We start from the raw sequence: 22,401 nt of genomic DNA, 5'->3' as shown, positions 1-22,401 counted from the left end.
ATAAAACTGATAGAAACTTTTATTGATGTGTTGTGTATGATGTTAATGTAAGTTTTCGTGTTATAAGTATCGACGACATAATTTTATCGATACATTAATTAACAAAACAAAATATTAACGAAATAACAGTCGCTCTAGTTTATATAACTACTCATTGTAGTTTGCAACGGCATATTAATGACTATTATGATTACTATTATTTAACTAGCGTTGATTAAATATTTAATGGTAGACGGTAATAAAAATACATGCAGGTGCATGTGTAGTGATACTCATGAATCATACACATTGCGCCCACAACAGCTGTTGTAATATATGTGAAGTGCGCAGTTGACACCCGAATACGACATACGCGTGTTTTAATACACGTTGCGCTGATAACGCAACGCACTTTATACAGTCTCTATTAATTAATAACAATAGTACGAGATATGTAAACATACAACTTTGCTTGGATATTGGGACTAGTCAACCTTTACCGAGCAACATCGAGTTACAAGCGTCTAGGTTTGCACTTGCCACATCTTTGCTTACACTTGTATGTGCTTCACTTGACTTCGCTGCACTTCACTATCGTACGAGTGAGGCACTGACACGCAGCCGTGTCTGGACAACAAGGTTTCTTCTTGGATTCCTAGCACACGGTCATCACGTTTGCGGCACAGCGGCGTGCAACGTGCGCCGCATATCCGGTGGCTGTGGGCATGGGTATCTGTTACCAACGACTTGAAATGACTAGACTTGAACGCAGACTAGACTACACTAGACCCTCCAGCAGCATATTCAGGAAGAAAACAGTATTTTAAATGCAAAATGTATCATGTAGAAGCGTTTACTCGAATCGCTGTAGGTACAGACACAACTTTTGGGTTGTTATCCTCGTGTGTTGGTGTTGTATAATTTTGTAACACTAGAAGTTACCAATTTAGTTGGGTCCATCTCGTTTAAATTTCCATTTTGCTAGTTCGTAACCAGTTTGTTGCTGCGTGGCTTATAATAGTAGTTGTGCGCCCAGCCGGTTTTGAACCTTCCTGTCCTTCTAGTTTTGTCTAGGGCGTGCTGCTTGATCCGAGAACGTGCGAAGGGCACGACACCAGAAATAGAGGGTACCGACAATTACCCCTCGGTTTTAAACTCGACGCGCGCTCTGCTCGAGCGGCGTTCAGTCGAACTCGTAACTTTGTCTGTTGACGGTCGTTGCGCGTTTGTTTCCGGTGTTGTTTCATTTGGTGCTAAATTCGCACTCATGTGAGCGCTCAAGTTTAAAACTTTCATATCGTGTATATAATTGTAAATATTTGTGCATAGTGTGTGTGTACAAAAGTTGTGCATTTTAAAAGCTCGACAACTTTTGAATTGTATATTTGTACATTGTGGCGATAACCCGGAACAATGCAAGTAATGCACAAGAACGATAAAAGGATATTTGACAAATATTTCGTTGTAAGTTTTTCCGTAAAGTTTAAAGAATATGAGAGAAACCACTTTAGCCAGATATTTTTAAATGTATTAAGACAATCCGAAGCGCTGAACGGCAAAAGTACACAGACAGAACAGAAAACACAAGAACAGATGTTCAACTAAGTTCATTTTGGTCGATTCCACACCATTCGGGACGCGTTGGTGATGCTCCCTCCGTGAAGAGTCGTCGTGTTTGTAAATAAAGCCAGCGGGCGTGTGTGTATTCTTATCCATTTGCGACGTTGCCAACTTTTCCACATTTTCGTCTCGCATTCTAATTTAGATTTTCATTCTTGATTTCATTATCATTGAAAGATTTCGAACAATACGTTAGCCAAAAATCGCGTTTGCTAATATTATGGGTGATCTTGAGTCGCGTCACGTTGCGAAATATTAAATTTAGCAACAAATTATAATTTTGCTTTGCGCTTTGTTGGTAATCCAAGTCCGCTCTATTGAACCATAATAATTTACAAGCACAACGACGACTATGATGATCCTTGGTAGTTTCGGTGTATTTAATTCAAATTAGTTTTAATTACCCGTTCGTGGTTCACGTCATTATCATTATAATAAGTTATTTATTATTCTCTTGAATCATGAACTTTTTATTTAACTTCATTTTGATGGTATTTTCATAGACTATGTCTGATTCTAAGTAAAGTTGTGTAATATTATTCATAATGCTGATGTTTTTGTTTTCATTTTCACTTTTTTGTCATGCGTGGAAGAGTGTTTTGTCAGCTTCGTTCATTTTGCCATTATTGATGGTGATACGAATACGATTTTACTTTTGTTTGTTTTGGTGTGTGCGTTTTCCTTTTCGTTGCGTTTTTACTTTTATTTAACGCGACGCATAATGGAAAGTAAGTACAAGTGGACTGTGCAGCGCGCGGCGGCAGGTCTAGCGAGCTCGCAGCAGAGTATGTTTGTGTGCTACGAGAGTGAAAATCCGGTCGGTCGCGCCGCGTCGAAGTTGCGACGCCAGCAAAAGCATGTGCTTACATGCGCGCATCAAGATTGCGACCAACAACAGAGCGTGCAGTAAACACGCCTGCGAGCAATCAGTGTGGTGTAATTTCTGGTTTTTGCTCTCGTTGGTCTCGTTATTTTCTTCCAATTTGCAAACGGTTGCCGAGACACTGAACATGAGTGTGTGATATGCAAAGAATTGCAGCGCAGTTTACCTATATATAGATAATGCGTAGCGTAATGCTTTGATCTACATGGTAGTGTAAAATTAAACGAGGCGATGAAGTGATTATGAGAGTAAATGGTCTTGCTTGTATGTGACTAGGTTGCGATGACTCGTACTTGACCAGTTTTCGATGCAGCGCGTTTCAGCTCGTCGTTTGAAGCCGCTGCTTTACGTTTGTGTTTTGTAGGCAGGGCTGAGTCGATTGAGGCGTGCGTCGGTTACACGCCGAGCCACCGCAAGCCGGACTCTGTTATGCCATCGTGCCATCATTATGCCGTCGTCGCCGTCTGCTGCACGCCGATTGCCGGTTGCCTCGCTTTTCTGTTGGAAAGACACTGGCACGAATTGTCTTGTCTGTCTGCCATCCACGCGCTTCCCATCGCGCCTTCGACTTGTTCTCGTTTCAGGCTGGCCTTCGGCTTGCTACGATTTCGACGCACGGTGGCTTCTTTGGTTAGGGGCCACAAGAACAAAGCGCATGACGAAAACAGAGCATTTTGCTCATTGCATTACATTACGTTGCATTACACGTGTATAGTGTATGCAGCAGCGGGGTCCATTCGAGTCTCGTCGCAACTCTCGATTCTTTTCGGGGTCTGGGTAATGCTGTGCCAAGAGCACGAACGCAAGTCGGTCGTCGTTGCGCGGCGCGCATTTACAAATGACCATCTCGCGCGGAGCGCTAGAATGTTGGCTAGTTTGCTGGTTGGCAGAGACCGCGGTTTCGCAGAGTCAATGTCCCCACTGCCAAGGCCGTTTCGCGCTACGTTCTCGTACGCTGCTGTATAGAGCGTCCGCGACCGGCTTTTGCCATCATCACCGCGGCTGCAGCCAGCATTCATCGAGCAAGGTAAACCAAGGTCCCCTTTTGCGATTGAGAGGACAACAATTGTGTTTTTGTGTGATGCGCTACTACCAGCAGGGAATTACAAAGCATCAATGCTTGAAATTCTTTGATTCTCATATGGCATCCGTATCATCGGTACGCGAATAGAATATTTGTGTGTGATTGTTTGCACTTTTCATGCCAGTGGAATGTGCTCTGAAAATGCAAATCTTGATCTTGATTTGTTAGTCGTTTGCTCATTACTCAGCACTTTTTGCAGTTGACTGGGCTTTGTTCGTGGAATTGTTTGATCACGAAGTGCACTGTCATCTGATTTATAGATATTAGAATTTTCAATCGTACCTACTTTTATTACTAAAATGGCAAGATATTAATTGAAAGACACTTTACTCGTAGTTTATTTGCCATTAGACATGTTTCAATTAAATTTTATGTTGGTATTATATTAATTATTTCGATATTTCCGCTTACAGTTTACGAAAATGTTTTTTGTTTGTACTCGTAATTGATTTTGTTTCACGTTGAACTTTGAGAGGCTCCGGTTACTTGTTAACACTTCCCTGTACGCTGTGCGTGTTAAAGTATTAGTAAAGTTGGGCAAGTTATATTTCTGAAATAGTGGGCTGCTTTTTCTAACTTTCCTATCGAGTACATTCCGCGTTTTATTTCCGAACCGAAATGCTGAAAACGATTCCGGTGTGTTTTACTTGTAAGAGGAGCGCACTGCTTTGAACCTAATTACAGAAATTCTTTCGAGTAGTTGAGAAGTTTATATCTTCTGGTTGTTTCAACGCTTTGCACGAGATAAGCATAGTTTTTCTAGTTGGTTAGCTGTTCTTGCTTTTCTTTTCAACATATATTATCCTTGAGTTTCTGATCTCTTTTTTCGACGTGTACCTATATATGCTTTGTGATCTGTTTTGCTTGCTGCATAGCATGCTGCAAGTTTATTGAGGCGACCGAGGAAAGAAAACTTGTTATTGTTCGACGGCGTTCTTCTGGCTAGCTGGGGAGCATCTTCTTTCGTCGTGCTGGCGCGCTGCTCGCATTGTAAATGTTACAATGCACGCTTCTTCGTGATGAAGCCGCCTGGCCTCATGTCGTTGATAAAGTTTAAGTTTACTAGTCTAGCCATCTTTCCGCGCCTGCCCCGCGTTTTCAAACCAATGTATGGGTTGTGTGCTTTGTAAACTTTTTGTTTTTCCGCTTTTCTTTGCATTGCTTGCGAATACCTACTCGTACAAGTATATTTTTCTTGCGAAAAAGTAGAACATTAGGAATGTTAAAAGTTTAGCACGTTTGCGAAAAACAGCCAAGTGAAAAACTGTATATTATACACAATTTTCTCGACCTCTCAGAAAAAATCTACGATCTGAAACTTTCTACTTTTGTTTTTTTTTTTCTGCTCTGTACAGTTTCTTGCGCTATCATGCCCCTCGAGATTACATTTTTTTTTGCGTTGATGTTGTTTTTGAAAGTTTGGTTATGATTTATCGGCACACCTCGTAAATTCCACACGCAACTAGATGATGATGTATTTCTAGGGGTTTTGGGCGTATATCTTTTCATTTTTCTACCTTCGTGTGCGAAAAGAAGTACTAAATCAAGCAGTGGTAGAAAAATTGTTTTCAGAAACATGATTTGGATGAGTATGGTTTATCTGAAAATGGGTGTTTGTCCTTCGAAGCGAAAATGTAAGCTAGCGGCAGTGTGAAAGACATATGGAACGTGGTGGAAATGGGAAAAGGCGCGAGAAATAACACGTTTAAAAGTGTTTTTCACTTTTTTTTATTCTACCCTACGCTGTTGAGAGAGCAATGGGGAGTATGGGAACACCAGCAAGGTGTTTTGGTTATTTATTTACCACGTAATTAAAATTTGATTCATAATACGATTCGAATAAACCGCTGATCGAACAGTACCAGAACAATGCTTTTGCGATCGATAACAAGAGTCTAATTAAACCAATCAATTGTGTATGAAGTTATGACGTGCAGTTTCTAATCAAGTCAATTAATTATTTAGCTCATTATATTATTCATGACGAGGATGTGTTATAAAGAATACAGAGAATATGTTATTTTATAGTTTCTGGAATTCATTGCATCTATTGCTCCAGTGTCTCGTGTCAGTGTTTATTTTTATATTATCAACGTGTTATATATTTTTTTGCGTTGAACTCGACTTGCATTAACGTGTTTGCTCGAAAAACGTCGCGCAAGCAGAATGATTTAATATTTGCACACGAGGAAAAAGATTTGTTTGCGTTCCATTTCGGCGTGGTTGTTTGGAGCTCATGTTTGTATGCGGATTGCACAAAAGTGAGCAATTCGGAGTGCCGGCTTAGTTTCAATGCTTCAGTTACGCCTGCCATTGCGTACCGCGTATTGTCGCTGAAAAATTGCGAAATTCTTGAATAAATGGCCCTGAACAAGCGCAAACTGTTTGGATTCATGGTGAGATAAAAATGAAAAGTGATACTTAACATCTCCATTACATCTGAGCATTTATAAATTAAAAATAAAATGCAGATTGTTTTTGATTTTACAAATTCCATTTACAGCACGTCTGTTTTTTTTTTTGCGTTATTTTTTCCAATTTCCATTTTTATAAGCTGATTTGTTTTTGCACTGATTTGCTGGCACATTTTCAATTTCCTCATTCGCGTCGCCATCGTCAATGTCGTTTATGTACTTGCGTTTGTAGCAAAAATATGAAGTCTTCTTGACTTTCCAAGATACCAAATAGCTAAAAAAAAACGTATGGTAAAATCTGGAGAAAAAAATGAAGACGCACAACAGGATTGACTCATATTACCCCACTTCGCCTATTCACGCGCGCTTCTTCATTCGATAATAGAGAATATTATGGTTTGCCGTCGGTCGGAATAAAGCGAAGATTATGCGTTGTACGGGCTTCGGCTTTGTAGTTATAGGTTTCGGCTTTCCTGCTGGAAGAGTGAGAGAAAAAAATGCTTGCGATTTTAGCGATCGCTGTAGGAAACACTGCGAGACGCTAACCTACTCTGTCTGCGGCTCGTCTCCTACGATTTCCGAAGCTTTCCGCGCCGCGCGCACGCTTTTCATTTACTCTTCGCCTTGCTTCGGGTTCGTCGTTCGAGCGTGAGCTTACGTCCGATCGCAGCGATGCGTTCGCGGATTTTCCGCGCGTCGAGCTGAGTGGCCGAGTGCCTCGGAAACCTTAAACAAACACAGCGTAAACAAACTGCCAACTCGAATTTCAGCTGATAAATTGGATTTTTAACGGGTCGCACGTATTTCTCCAAAGTAATACGAGGCTATAGTTTATTTTTCGAGAGTGGCATAACTATGAACGAAATGCAAAATCAATCATCTCATTGTTATTATTGAATGTAAGATTCGAAAGCGTTGTATTTAGATTAAAGCTAAGATGTTGATAAAATAGTACTTCATATGTAAGCTAAATTTGATTCCGTGGTTTTCCTGCGAAAACACTTGGTTTTGACGCCAAGTACAACAACGGAAAACAACGAAAAGGAAGCCTTTCCACAAAGGCGTGAAACTAATTAATCACACACTTGAAACTTTGTCTAGCTTGGCGCTGGTTGTGCATCATACAGCACTCGAGCAACGCGACCATTAATTCATCACGAAAACAACTCGCGCACTATGGGTGCATTTTAAAGTTAGTTAGATTAGTTTATCGTTTGTTTTGATTTACCTTTTGCCAAACTCAGCTTAAACTCTGTTTATATAGTCCTATTTTAAAAAACAATAGTTTCGTATTTTTGTTTGTTACTACAAAATAGGATATAGCACGTCCATGCGTTAATATTTACGATGGACGATTAGTGAGCGGTCCGCTTTTTTCTTCTGTTTGGTAGCGGTGGCGAGAAAAGCTCTGCTCCTAAACCCGACTCGGAACAAAAGTAATTCTTTGCCGGGGAAAAATGATGAATTGCTTTTGCTGGAAGGATGGAAAGATTTTCGTTTGTTATTTTGTGTTTTTTTTTCTGGCTCGCCTGTATTCCCTCCCGAAGGAATTAACTTGTATTCCTCTGCTTCAGTACTTGCGTTTATTTGTTTTTAATATTGATGGGATTTAAATAGAAATGCGAATTTATGGTCTCGGTCTTCGGTTCGCCATTACTCAATTGATGGTAATACGTTAGTATCTAGGTCATTTGTACTTTGTACATTGAGGTAGAGAGGGATTTATTATTTGGACATGTTTTGTCCTGTTTAGAGGGTAGATTATCAGCGCGTTTAAATTCCCTCGCAGAGCGCGCTAAAACGTTTCGCAGTGTCTATTTGTGGTTGTCTGTTTGAAATAGTTGATCCTGGTGCGACAGCTTCCTAATTCGCATGATGTGCCATTCGGCAGGCCATTAGTTTATTTGTTTGCGACGTGTGTGTATGTATTTACTCGTGTTGTCGGTTTGTTTTACCTTCACGTAAGTTATATCACTTTCACGATCCGAGTTGGATTCGCGTTGAATTTGTGTTGAAATGATTAAAATGGCTGCGAGACAAGTTGGGTGTCTAACTAGGACCGCTGAAGTGAAGTGGAAAGGTTTAAAACAGGAGTTTGTTGCTTGTCGTGTGTGTGAGGGTGCGGAGGGTGTGCCCCTGGGTGGCGAAATGCAGCGATAGGGATATCGACCCAGGTTGGCACCAGCATCCTGCCTGTTATTCTGAAGGTTACTTCCTTCGAGGAGGAAATAACTTAGCTTGGAAACGATACGAAGCGAAACGTTTTAAGCAAACTCTTTCCATTTCAGTCTTTGCAAAAGTAACTTTTTAACTTTGATAAACTACTCTGGGAATTAAACAGAAAGGAATTCCTTGTATTGATACAATTTTCGTGGCAGTCGATTTCTTATTTTGAACCCTCATGTTGTATTTTTGTATTAGTATTCTCTTGTTGTCTGTTCTGTCATACCCCAATCTTCATGTTTGTGTCGTTGGTGCTTGTTACAAGTACAAGTGTCGTTTCCTTCGTTGGGCACCTATCATTTTGCTTCCAGACCCGTGTTCCACTCTTGACCAACCCTCGATTGGTCATTGCGCTCTCCAAAGCCATACTAGCCACTCTGGAGCGCGCAGATAAACCCCAAGCGGAGAACGGTTCCCTTTTACCGATATTGAATATGCACTGAAATGCTTCACTTACTTCCACCCGTCGTTGAAATATTCCACCAATACTCTTCAGACTAAATTATCGGGTGGATTATATACCAAGTGTTGTGTGCATAATATTTACAACATGCAGTATTTTTTATTCATCGGTTACGCAGCATCATATTGAAATGTCAGTTTTGATAGTTTTGTATACTTAGGATGTATTGGACGGGGTTTGTTGTGAGTGCGTCTATAGACGCGAACCCTAATATTAACAATATTCCTTCTCCTGTGGGAGCAGGCAGGGTGCGACCCAAACGCTTTCGAGTATAATGCGGATATGCTAATGTCTGCGTGGCATTTTAATATAACAACCACCCCTCGGTATTTTGCCTTCCAAAGTTTTGGAAAATCGATACAGTTTTCGTGTGCTTAATTGTTGATTAAGAAATTTCATAATTAATAGTTTTAAACGGTGCATGAACAGCATCAAAATTTCAATTTGCCCGCTGTCAGGTTACTGTTTGTTCCCAATTTCATTATGCTTGATTGGGATCGTGTGGATTGTAGCTGGAATTTACATTGCTTTTATTTCTCCGCATCGTATAATGTAATAGTAATAGAAACAGCATGGCATTATGATAATGTTGTTTAATATTGAGTTTTTATGTGCTATTATGCATGTAATATTCATTTTATGTTTTCGATCAATAAAGGAATGGTGAGGATAGAGGATGGAATTGTAGGTTTTGGATCGGGGTAATTTTTGATCAGCCAAGGTTTCTTTGTCACCGCATTTTTACATTATTCATTTATCGGTAAATATAAATTAATTAAAACTTAATTCCATTCGATCCTATTGTGTCGCTTGGAATCAGAATGCCATAACTGCACACACAATGAAAGAAGAAATCCTTTTAATAATCGATTTCAGTTGCTTGAATTCACGTTTCCATCGGTTGTTATTTCTCCGGTTTGTGTTGTTGCATTTTACATGTTGATTTTCTGTGCACAATCGCAAACAATCTGAAAATAACATTTCTATTTGTCTGCATTCTGTCGGTTTCCTTTGTGCGCCCAGTCGATTTCAGTGACTTCGGAAGCATTTCTGCCACTTTTATGTATGGCTATTTTGCGTCGCGCTTTGTATGTACGCCGCCATGCCGCCTCACGTTTGGCGCTAGATTTCGTTTGTAATGTATGACCGCCATTACCATTAGAACGTACAATTAAATCTAATTGATAATAATAGCGCCACCGTACGCGACAGTAGGGCCACTATCGGAATAATAATTTTTAATAAAGTGCATTACGAAATGCAGCTGCACCCGAATGCGCAACATCTCCGCTAAAATGGTTAAAATGTTATTTTACTTAATTTGCGTTTTACGTCTTTTTTGTTTAACGCTAATTGTGTCGCATTATGAAGACTCATCGGTTTTCTAGCAGGTGTCGTCAATGTTTGCCTTTTATTGCGACACTTTCCAACTTTCCGCAAACTTTCAACGTGTTTGATACTTGAGTTTTACTGATATTCGTAAATGTTTCAAATTAATTCACGTTGATTAATTTGTCTGGTTTTTTGTTGTTGCAGATTGCTCCATCGGCTAAGAAAATATGGGGTTTAGAAGGAAAAGACGGAAAGAACCTGACACTTCATCCGCTTACACATGAGGGTGTTTGGCGGGATCACACATGGGCTCCAGGTAAATATGAAAAAAAAAATTAAGTCATTACTGTTGCTGAAATTTCCTTAAATGAGTTTTCTTGCTATTCGTTTTGAGCATTTTCAATTGGTATTTTCCACCGCAATGGGCATCTGTCGGTAGTCCTCTACTGCGTCTACGTTAGAAGAAAATAAATTTCTTTAATTAAATTTACGAAATGCAATTAAACTCTCCTTTTGTTTCCGAATTTGTGCAATTATCTTCCTTCGAGATGTTCCCCGAAGCGAAGGTGCCGCTGCCGGAGGCAAATGCGTATGTGCGCCCTCTTGAAAAGAGTGATGTAATAGGGAAACGGGGGCGGCGTTGCCGCACAGACTTCGTTGTTTACGTAGTTGTTTAAAAGTTTAATCGAATATTATGCTAAGTGCGCTGTTGACGAGCTCGAGAGCTGCTCATCGAAAAAGTTTGCGCTGAACTTTTCGACATTAATATATCCTCCACATGCTTTACAGTTTTCTCTAAAATTATGCAAAGATTAAGGCAAATTTAAAAATCAACACGAAAAAGGCTAGACAAATGTAAATTGCGATGTAAATCGTCGTCAAAATATAGCCGATTTGTATGCATCGAGGTTTTACATTATTTACAGTCGCACGCTGGTGGAGAAAACTCAAATTCTGAGCGCGCAAGCCGAAAATCCGAGCGTTCTCGCTTAAATAACGACCCGTAATGCGTTTATCTACATTTTCCTGCATTCAGCCATTTGGCACTCGGGTATTAGCCATCCCATCCGTGTGGGATTCGCTCGAATGTTGGCCATTTTGGCAATGCGCAGCAGCAGCAGGGTCAAAGCGCTCGCCGTTTGTAATTAATTAATATCCGCAGATCCAGCCGTCCGGATGATTGGTAATGCGATAACGATTAGTGCCTTGTTGAACGTCCTTTTTGCATACAGGTTGGATCACCGCATGCAAAAGCGCAAACTTGCGCAACAACTTTGTAATGCAAATATGACCGATGTATACCAAAGCTGGCTGAGCGGACTGTGTTCGTGATGGACGAACCGATCGTGTGACGAATTTTAAACTACGCGCATAATTCAATGCTGTATAATTACTTCGCACGCTGTTATTTTGACAAGTTTATTATTTAGCAACAAGTATTGCATGTTCAACAACCGCAATGTCACTTTAGTGAGTAGTAATTTTTAGTTTTGAACCATTATCGAGTTATATATGATTAGTCGAATATAACTGATATTGATTTTTCTGTGTCATTTTCCTACTGACATTCTGCAATTTGTACGCCATAAACCATCTATATCAGACTTTCACTGTCATTAATTTACGGCGATTTCCATTTGCGTTTCTGCGGTCTATTTATCTCTCGTCGCGCGTCCTCGGCGTCTCTCTGCGTCGCCGAGTAAAGTGCGGTGTCGTACAATTCGCCGCACGCATTAAATAATGACATCTGTTCGATACGCGTCGCGAAACGTATAACGTTCGTATGCGCTGCTACCAGCCAGCAGCAGCAGGAGCCGGTTACCACAGCGCGCCTCTTTGTCAATGGGTGCCAAAGGCAAACGGATATTTATGGTCGCGCGCGCTTAGCAATAACAATTAATTCTACCGACAAGCGCATAGCGTAAACGAAAAGCAATAACACACGCGTTCTAGAGGAATCACCATGGATGCCATGAAGAATGAAATGGAGAAATGGAAAATCAACAACAATGCGATTTTCTCTGTGTGGGTGTATTCATTGGACAACGTGGAAATGAGCAGGGGGGCGAAATTTCGAGTTTACGCGGCGCCGAAAACGATGAAAATTCGAACCAAAACTGGGAATCGTAATTTTCCTACACTTGGTTGGCCCACCATTTGCTTGGGTTTCAATTCAGCTCTGGTCATAGATTTGGCTGTGGGAGTAATTTAAACGTTCGCGGAATTTCCAGTCGGGCGCATTCTTGGCAAAGCGGCAACGAGTTCCGGGATGTTGATTTTCGAATTATCATCCTCAACGAATTTTGATATCCCTTTCAATTGTGTATTATATTGCATCGCAAATGCTCTAAATCAGAAAATGCAAATCATGCATTTGTATCAATTCTGATATCCTGGCGTTCATTAGGTGATAATGTGACTGCCAGTGTGATGAAATAAATTTTCAGTCATCAGGTTCGTGTGTGAATCCAATCGAAACAGAGTGTTAGCATTGTAATTGAATGAAATTTGAAGGTGCGGAAAGCGCAGCAGCACTGATTACAAATCTCGTATCGCTTTGTCACTTTGTGGATTCGATTGCAGCAGCGAGGCGGCGCGACGTTTTTGTTTGCCGCCCTGTCGCGGTGGTCCGAAATTTTATTCCCTGGCCCTGACATCGCTTCCGCTGCGCCGCATTCGGCGATCCGCTTGCGCTCTTCCTCGTTTTGTTTCCCGCGCGTACCGTTTGTTAAAGTTTAAATGAGCAATAGCCAGGCAAAACTCGCTCGGTATGCGTGTGTTAGAGAAGAGTAGGTGTGTGTTGTGTGTCGAAGACGCAATCGCCGCAGCAAGCGAGAGGGTGTGGTGTATGCGTGTGTGCGTCAACGGCGGCGGCGGGCGCGTTTCGTTCGGGGCCGACCGTCGACTGATTGAATTCGGCCGGGTGGTTGCCCGGGCGACAGACGCCAACGTGGCCATGGCGACGCGAGCCCGGAACACGCGCGCACCCCGACCGCCTCAACACCGACGCCGCCGCCGCCGCCGGCCGCAGTCGACGCCCGGCACGCCCATCCGCATACATCTATCAACGTTGTTTTTCACAAACATGGTTAATATAAACACATATTTTAATTGTTTCAATTTAATAAAGTGCCAAAATGAAACTGCTGCTAAATATCAATAGTTTTTAATTTAGCTGACATGATGGAATCATTTCTGAATGCACTGCTATTGCATTTTTCATGTTTCTATTATCATCATGCGATTCAATCGTGTCTTTCATCTTTTGCTCTTCTCGTGTCGGGGACTATCTAGCCATCTTGATGCAATATTAGTTCAGTGTACATGGAATTCACCGCACGAACTAAGCAAAACCAGTAAAACCACAAAAAGCACCACATGCAATATTCAATTACACACTCGCACACTACACTTGCTCATCCTTCTTCGAAAGGCCCACGCGACCAGAGTGAAACACATCAGAAAATACCTGACGCGCAGGCAACGTTCACGGATCCATATTTCTATGCGCCATACACTCTATATCCTGGCAACAGCCGATGGAAACCCGATCATAAAAAGCTTTTCCTGCGCAAGTTGTCGTCCATGTAGGTCGTAAACATGAACATGTAATACTCGTGTTCAAGTCGCAGCGGTGTGACGAAACCGGAAACCGTGTAATGTCAGGCGGGTCATCGCTTGTTGGCGGTTAGCGGAAAAATCGCCGACGCACTTTTCGGCTTGCTGGCTCTCGCCTCGTCGGCTTGCTGCCGCTCTGTGGCAGTTAGTCGAGCTGGAATCGCAGAGAACCACCACCTGCCGGCCCCGCTCGTTCAATTCATGTGCTGCTGTGAACCAGCCTCCGCACACGTGCTCACGTGGCGTCGTTTTATGACCGCACGTAGCCGCGAAATAATTAATCAAATGAATTTTTAATTCTAATTACCGCCCATCTCTCGTCTCTGTGAAACATGAAACACGTGGGGGCAGCATATTTGACAAAGATGGCAGTGCATTTGGATGGCTTTCGAGCGAGCGAAATGCGGCCTCTGGGATTTTTTTTGCTGCCTCTTTTGTCTGTTTTGCACGTTTTGCCGGCTGGCCCTACGTGCAGCTTGTGGCATAGAGTGAAAACGCGGGCAGTACCTTGAATACTAATGCCGGAAGTTGTCGCGCATCGCACGCGCCGCGCGTGTTTAGGCTTGGTTGAATGTGCCGCAAACCGGGAAGAAGTCATTGCCGCCCCAAATTGCGAATCGGATACTAATTGAATTTAATATCAAAATATTCAAATACGAGCACTGCCAAGTATCTGTTTGTGCTTGTAAGCCAGCCAGCACGGCCAACGCTGTTGAGGAAGAGTTAGTTAGTGCTTTCGTGAGCGGGCGGGTGAATCGCTGGCAATTAACTTGCAAATTTATGTTTTACATATTTAACGTTTTGCACTGGAATTTTGCAGCTTTTGGCCAAAATTACCGAGAACCGGGCCGAACACTGAACAAACAAACAAGTACAAACAACAACGAATAAAGTCAAACAAGGCATGAAATTTGATTTACCGAAATTACTACTTGCTGGAACAGTACAGTCTATATAGATCCTGTTTGGTTCGATCATTTTTTTCGTTTGAATTTTGAACATAATTTATTTTTGTTTTTACGTTTCTAGTTAAGTTAATGCAAGCGAAATCAATGTTACAAACTTTGTGAATGTATTGCCGGAGCGTAAATATTATCTTATTTATTTTGCGCGCGTTGGCATGCCAACGCCCCGAAATCCACGAAACCTACAAAAATGTGCTGTGCTCATCGCGCGCTCGCGAAATCGGCCAAGCGGTCGTTGTTCGAACGACGTTCATTCATTCGTCGCTCATCCGTTAAATTTTATCGCTTCCGAAAACATCGATTTTCTTTTTTTCGTCCGCTCCATCTTCAGCATGCACGCCTTTATTGCAAAAACAATAAAATGTGATTGAATTGTTAAGCGTGCGCGCGCGCAAACGTGAATTTCATGCTTGCTTAATACAATTTAAAATAATACAACGCGATATTAAGTTTTGTATGGCGTACACTTTATTGTATTGGTGATGCTCTTGCTCGTTTCACTCTGCATACATTTGCGCGTGGCGAAGATGTGTGTAGCGTAAGGGGAGAAAAATTACTGAATCACGCGGCAAAATCCAGACGATGATAACAAGAGCAATGACTCGACCCGGCGAGCGAAAGCAATTAATTCATCTTAATGTGTGTTTCAATGCAAAGTCAACTCGTGAAATATTAATAATTCTTTGTTACGCCGTTTAATAGGCGTTATATTCAAAGGGGTGTGTTTTGTATGAAATTGCTTCTTTGGCATAAATTACGGCGACTGTTTTATACATTCAATATTATACTCGTTTGCAGCAAAAATGATGTGATTTAATTTCGAATACGAGGTCACGGTTAATATATTACGCGTCGGGCGCGGGAAATCGTTACATTTTAAAGGTTTGCTGCGCGCCAGAGCGCCGATATGACAAATTCTTTATGAACGTCGTGAACGATCGAATCGTTCGTCGAGCGAATGAGCGAACAAATTATTTTATCGATAGACCACCAGTGGCAGGCAGGCAGCTTTGATGGGATGTCTACACCTACAACTCAACGACACGTTTTTGACGAACCGAAAATGACACGCGTTAGATTCTTTTAATATCGGACAGACTTCCAGTGAAATTCGATTAAATATTTTACAACTAGCATTGACTATGCGCATATTTAGGAATGTTTGCGGCGTGTTTTATTAATAAGCTAAATTAGTCAATTTATTAAATATAAATACATAAACTGAATGGAAAATCAATGGTCATTAGTGTCATTAGATATTAGTGACGAGAAATGAATCGTGCCAAGTATCTGCCATCTTTTTGAAGTCATTCTGATCATTTGGAGCAGTAACAAATCGAATTTCCGATTGTATACTTGATGTATTGTCTGTTCTGCGTTTTTTTTTTGTTTTCGTTGGTTTTTTGTTTGTTTCCGTCGGTTCTCATTTCGGTCGTCAATTCTCATTTATTTACGTCCCGGAAAAATCTATTCTTATTCCAATTCCTAGATTCTCGTCGCGTTCCGTCTTTATTTTGCTTCCTTTCATTTGTGCAAGGACCATTTTGTTTCCTTACATTCTATTTGTTGGGTTCGTCTTTTCCGCGTTAGTGTTGATTGCCGGCAATACTACGCAAAGATAGAGATTACGTGTGGTCCGATTGGGGTTGCGATGTCGTCGTGCGTCGCCCATCTGTCTCGCCACTGTGTTTGCACGGATGCCGCCGTACGGCGTGTAATGCGAGCGATAATGTCGACGTCCTCGCACTCCCTCGGGACGTATTATTTCGCGGGATAAGAATTCAACAAAGAAGTTATCCAACGACTTTAGTATGTTCTCGATTTTGTAGTGTTTTGTACTCGGTGGTCGGTACTCATGCGCGGCGTAATGGCTTGCGGATGCAGGATATGTTGTTGTGAAGACTCCCAAGCGCATTTCGGGACAAAGTCGACAATGTAGACTTGAGGGCGTTTGTTAGGTGACTCTCGGATGGTGGGCATTAATAAATGTCGAGCAGATTGCTCGTCCGAAGGACGCCGACACAAAACACTGACAAAGTGCATGATTATCATTTTATCATTCTGCAGAATGATGGGACGACGATCCTACTGCAGGGAAGAACGGGTTGGCATGATGAAGAATGAGGAAATGTGAGCTTGCGGGAAAAGAGGAGTTGCGGGTTGATAGAAATGAACGACTGGCGGGCCGATAAAGAGAGGACTGTGATGCGGGATTCTGGTCCGCGCTCAGGACGGCGGAAAGCAAGGGTGATGAGATTGTAAAGCGCCTGGAATAGGGTTGGATGCCCTCGTCTGCGACGCACGTCGTGCTTTGTCGATGGGGTTATTAATGATTACGCATTAGACTGTTGTTCGGCGTCGACCAGTGACAAACTTTTAGCAATCTGTAATTCAAAAGTTAATTAACACTTTCCCTTCAAGCATCCGATTTCCATCTATTCATTTCAAGGGTTTGAAGCACTTTGGCGCCACACTAATTGATGTTTATTTCTTCCAGATCATTCTGTTACTGCTCCACTTGGTTTGGGTCGCCGCGGTGGCTATCCCGGTGGTGTCGGGGGCGGCGGCGATGCGAGCATACTATCCCCACGCGGTAGCGACACGCAGCCCACATTGGGCGTAAAGATGGTTGAGTACGTGCTGGGTACATCACCGACCAACAAGGATAGCCTCGAACCTCGTATGCGAGCACTACACCTGGACGATAAGAACGATAAGGATAACAAGCCTGCTAGTCCAAAGGACGATGGCGGTGGTGTGGTGGTAAACGGACAGGTCGCCGTGCAGAACGGACAAGTCGGGCAGAACGACGAGGACGGCAAGGGATTTAAGTAAGTATTAATTTCTTCTCGTTTTTCCCGCCCGTCGCGTGCACACATGACGACCGCGGCGGTTCCGGGCATTAGCAGGATAGGAAATAGGCAATGAAAAGTCCAGTCGCGTGCTTCATTGAATTTTATCCGAAATTGAATGGATCCTGAAAGCCCACTGCCGAAAAAGGCGGTTTTGCTTTTCACTTGCCACGTTCGTGCGGTTGGCGGCGGTGGCGTGGCTCTTCTTTTAAGGCGGACGTCTCCTGCATTAACTCCTAAACTTTGTGAATTTATAGTCCCACGGTCCATGCCCTAGGCCAAGTGAGCTACACCTCTCGTTTCATCCCGCTTCCCGCATCACTTGGTCATGGCTCGAACTCTCTAGTCTACTCCCCTGCTTGGAAAGTTGGAATTTATTGCCGTTGCGTTTTATATCCGATTGCACCTCGGTCGGCACCTCGACCACGAATTTATATCATCGAATTTTATCATTTTATCACCCTGCAAGGCCTGCAACAAAGACGTGTCTTCTCGTGCCGGGCGCGTCGTGTTGCAGTTGACCATGCCGGATGCTCGTTTCGCCGATAACCAGCTGCTCTTGCGGAGTGGAGTGCTGACTGCTGACGCTGCAGGGAAACACGAGAACGGCGCGAACGACGAGCGCGAGCAAGTGCGGTGCCGTACCTGCTGCTGCTTGTCTCTTGCTCGGCTAACCGATAACCTTGGACGCGCATTATATAAAGAACACGGGTGCTGCGGACGTGTGAGTGTGTAGGTCCTGCGGTCGGCGCATACTATTAAGGCTAATGAATATTACTATAAATAGGATATATTGCTAGAACGCTGGCGTGTGTTGTTACGCTAATTATTCAACGCTGAAATATGGACTCATATGATCATATTATCATGCTTGGAGGTTAAGTGTATCGCGTATCGTTGGGAGATGTAGTATAGTTAGTATTTTCATTTTTACGTTTGGTAGACTTAATTTTATCATCGTTTTCCATGTTCAGCGACAATCGTCATATTCAGTATAACAAAGGAAACATTAGCTGAACGAAACATTGAAATGAATTCGTACATTGTTATTTTTTATCGACGCAACTTTCTTTATTTTTTTTTTATTTGTTTGTTGTGCGTCCCAAGGAGATGTTATTTCTCGTCGTCACGCAATTTCACTGCTGATATTATATAAGTTCCTCTTTAAAACCCTAGTATTTTGTTTAATGATATTCTTTTTTAGTTTTGTTTAAACAAAAATTTAGGAAAGTGTTTGAGTTTATTTTTTTTTCTTTTTATTCGGATTTAAAATTTAATACGCGCTCATAACGTAGCGGCAGTGGGCGCCTTTTTTTCTTCTATCATGATGTTAGCTTTGCGTGGTGTGTCACTCTCTCGAATGTATATTGCCCCATATTGCGGTTTTTGGTGCATTGCGCGTAATTTTCGCCCCGCATGCCCGGTTAAACGAACGGCACACTCGGTGCTACTCTGCCATGTATTTTATAGTGGAGGCAGTGGCGGTGCTGCGCGTTTCGGCATGCTGCTACTGCATGCAAGAAAATTCTGCGGTGCGGGAAGGAGATGAGAGAAGCTAGCAAGGCAACGCGCACAGCAGACTTCCAAGGCAACACAATTCGCGCTTGCATTACGGTAATAGGCGGCGGGTGGTGACCCGGCCCCCTAAATAAAAGAGTAACCGTCCCGGCTGCTGTGCATGCACGCATCCTCAGAGTGAATTTATTGCCCGCCTGCGAAATAAACACGTAAATACGCAAATGCACAACGTAATATATAGTGGGGTGTTTGGCTGTTGGAAATGATATTGGACGAATTTGTGAATAATATCACCAAATCTGTGTTAGCGGCATTTTGACAAACGGTGGCGCAATATTTTGTAATAATTCGGGTTGCTGTGATGTTATTTCTGGTAAAGGTGTTAATTTCTGCTTTGTTTTAGTTACAAATTGTGTAACTTTGCTGAACACTCTTTTTCTGTCAGTTTTCGGCTTCTATTGCTTATTATTCGTCCAATTTTGCAATAAAACTATGTTAAAGTAGAGTTGATCGGTCTGAAGTACACTTGGGTTCAGTCAGCAGGACGGAAGTACTCAACTAATTATGTGTTGCACATAAACTGCCTAATTATAAAACAACAAGTTAAAAGCATTGATACGATTGTGGTTCTCTGTGCGCTGCTGCACAGTAGTAGAATCTGGATGTAACGCGCCCTGCTGCTGCTGCTAGTATGTGACTCGTTAACTAATTATCGTTAATCCACAGGGATATAACGTTGGATTTGTGATCGCGACGATTGCGGGCGGCAAGGCAGAAGCGTTGATGAGAACGGATTGATTCGAGGATGTGCGACAAATTTGCGCCACATCTCCAGACCGTGATTTAATTCCAGGGCGCCAGCAGCGAGAACAGCATTGAAATGTGCATTCCGTCAGCGTTGCTCGGTCCCACCTTGACGGCGGCAGCGCGATCGCTCTATCCGTTCAAGGTTCCGCGCGTCTACCTTGCCCGAAGTCAATGACATGTGCGTGCTCTCGTGTTTTCTCGCGTGTGTGCGCTGGTTGCCAAGGCAATCGCACTCCCACTGTTCCTGCGCGCTGCCCCCACTTGTAGTTCCTGCTGATTGTAAACAGCCAGCGCCACCTTCGGTCCACTGTCGTAACAAGTTTCTATGCTCGGTGACCTACTCGCGTTAATACAACACTTCTCCTGCTCGCCGTTAGGTGGCGCAAGCGATGTCGTTTTGTGAAGCTTGTCACAATCGCATATTTATTTTTTTTGTTGGTATTGTTATTACAGCCGAACGCCCGGCAGCCGCCAACCGTCGCCGGCCGAAGATGATTTGAGTAAGAACGGCTTGCAGCTAGAGCAAGGCGTTGTGATACTCAAGCCCGATCAACTGCCACCGCATCTGCAACATCAGCAACACTTGCAACAACATCTTGCACCGCATCTCGGCGTTACCCTCGCCGAGTCGGTCAATCAGCAGTTTGAGCATTTTGGGGATCAACCGCCACCGCCGTATGAACAACATCAGTACGCAGCGCCACCACCACCACAGCCTCACCAGGTCGACAGCGCCGTCTTGCAACAGCAGCAGCACAACTTCGACGTACAGGTAGGATTTTTATGACTATTTCACGCCATTTTAAATTATTCTTGCGTGGCGAGTACGACGCCATGGGCGTCATAAAAGTTATAAGCTGACAATAAATTAAGATTTGCGATTGTTACGGATTATAACCGGGCAGGAATTCCTATGTTTTCGACGAAAAACAACATCGATTACAAGGCGATTAAGCCACAATAAACATCGCGGAATTCAGAAACTGCTTGTGTTTCACAATGCACGAGACGTTTAATTGGCCATATACACAGAGTAATGCCACGATAATCATGGTAATAGAGCAACAGTGCCATTTATAATAACTGATTGTTTTGTTAGATAGCGGGCGCACATGTAAGACCGGCGACCGGTCCAAGGATTTGAATAATGTGTGCCCCCGGCTGGGCCGCAGGATAATAAGAGCTGGAAACAATGTTTGTGTGTTCAGCAACAACCACATACATGCATATAATGTACAAACTCGTGCGATCTGGTTTCACGTGGGGAAATTATTTATTGTGATCAAGAAAGTGAATTATTATGTCGTATCCGTTCCGAGAAGGCGTTCGTAATAATTCATTAAATACCACCGAATGATTGCCGGTTGTGCTGCGACTGCTCGACTTCACGTTCAGACAGTCGGCGAGAGAGTGCTTAGCTACTAAGCAGCTCTTTCGATGTGGTGAAACAAGCGATTAAGTTGTTATTGTAAACGGTTTACACACGCCCGATTAGATTGCACATGCAAGAGGCCAATCAACACATCAATAACCTTACAAAATCTTGAGAAGTAGTACTTGGAGGTTTTCCCCGATTTCTTATTGAAAATAATATTAAAAGTTTTAAAATTAAGACGGTTCTGATTGGTGGCCCATTAAACTAAAGCCTTAATTAAAAATTGAAAGCTTCTAATAATTCATGAATCTACAAGTCAAGTTAAACGTTCTAACGTGTAATTTACATCTTGTAGAATGGCGAATTAGAAAATTACAAAATTTGCATTTTGTTCGAATTTTTGTTTTTCCTTTCAATTTAAAGCTTTTATCTAAATTGCTGTAGTGTGGGTTTACAATTCGATTTCACAGATTCTCTCTTGTTGCAATTAGAGTACTAATATTTGCTCTCGTAGCTTTTATAATTCGTCGGTCATTACATGCGGTTGCTCACTCGGTGATTATCCGCGTGCGCGTTGCGTTCGCAATACAATCAACTAACTCGCTGTCTTCTCGAGCGTTAAAGCAAAGACGAAAACATAGTTTAATCTGCGAGTCGAGTGAGGCTTTAATTAACATAAAATTAGACGTTTAACAGAGTGTTAAGAACTATAAAATGTGTGGTAGTTTCTCTAAACGTGTATAAATTATTCCACTCGTAAAATTGTTGAACCTAAAGAACAGCTAGGGCATATATTATGATGAGAATAAGACAGTGGCAAATTCGAGTAAACTTTGTTAATTCCTAGATGTTTATGTAGCTAATTTTGTGCATTCTTGGAGGAATAATGAACCAGTTCGCAACTGAGCCTCGAATGAATGAATGAATGCATGCCAATTAAAAATGCAGGATGTTGTTTGTGTTTACGCTTGCGTTTTTTACACTCATCGTTTACGCCTGCCTTTGCTCTATTAAGTTTCGCGGAATCGAACAAGTTTGGTGCAGCACTAGATTTCGAAATTTAGAAACCGCTCATCGTACACGCGGGCGGACGTAATATGCACTCCACTACTAATGTATGTTATTTGCGTTCACTGCATTTTTGTTGTTGGTGTGCGTTTAGCAATTTTCCCTTTTTGCCGATTGTGCGATTAAGCAATTGAGTAACTTTGATTTTCTCACTTGCCAGTATATTTACACTGCTAAGGCACATAAAACGCAACGGAAAC

The 22,401-nt window shown here is 42.4% G+C and overlaps 1 protein-coding gene and 1 long non-coding RNA gene across 5 annotated transcripts in view; one reads left to right on the top strand and one right to left on the bottom strand.

Moving 5' to 3' along the window:
* LOC135796675 (maternal protein pumilio-like) overlaps positions 1-22,401 on the top strand; it is a 110,620-nt gene that overhangs the window by 20,030 nt on the left and 68,189 nt on the right. For all 4 annotated transcript variants that reach the window (XM_065308796.1, XM_065308797.1, XM_065308795.1 and 1 more), the window contains 3 exons: positions 10,203-10,314; positions 17,079-17,412; positions 20,212-20,530. In XM_065308796.1, the coding sequence (XP_065164868.1) occupies positions 10,203-10,314; positions 17,079-17,412; positions 20,212-20,530 (765 nt within the window). The remainder of the gene's footprint in view (positions 1-10,202; positions 10,315-17,078; positions 17,413-20,211; positions 20,531-22,401) is intronic.
* Positions 6,134-6,588, bottom strand: LOC135796676 (uncharacterized). Its single transcript, XR_010549372.1, has 3 exons — positions 6,531-6,588; positions 6,324-6,456; positions 6,134-6,254 (listed from the first exon to the last, which is right to left on the bottom strand). It is a non-coding gene; the product is annotated as an uncharacterized lncRNA (long non-coding RNA).

This window comes from Atheta coriaria, unplaced genomic scaffold, assembly GCF_025399875.1.
Source record: "Atheta coriaria isolate IRGN ID8LTWV9N9 unplaced genomic scaffold, Caltech_Dcor_3.1 hic_scaffold_7_pilon, whole genome shotgun sequence".
In the NCBI taxonomy this organism is placed as follows: domain Eukaryota; kingdom Metazoa; phylum Arthropoda; class Insecta; order Coleoptera; family Staphylinidae; genus Dalotia; species Dalotia coriaria.
Note: the sequence above shows the minus strand (reverse complement) of the source record. Positions and strands in the feature narration are given on the sequence as shown.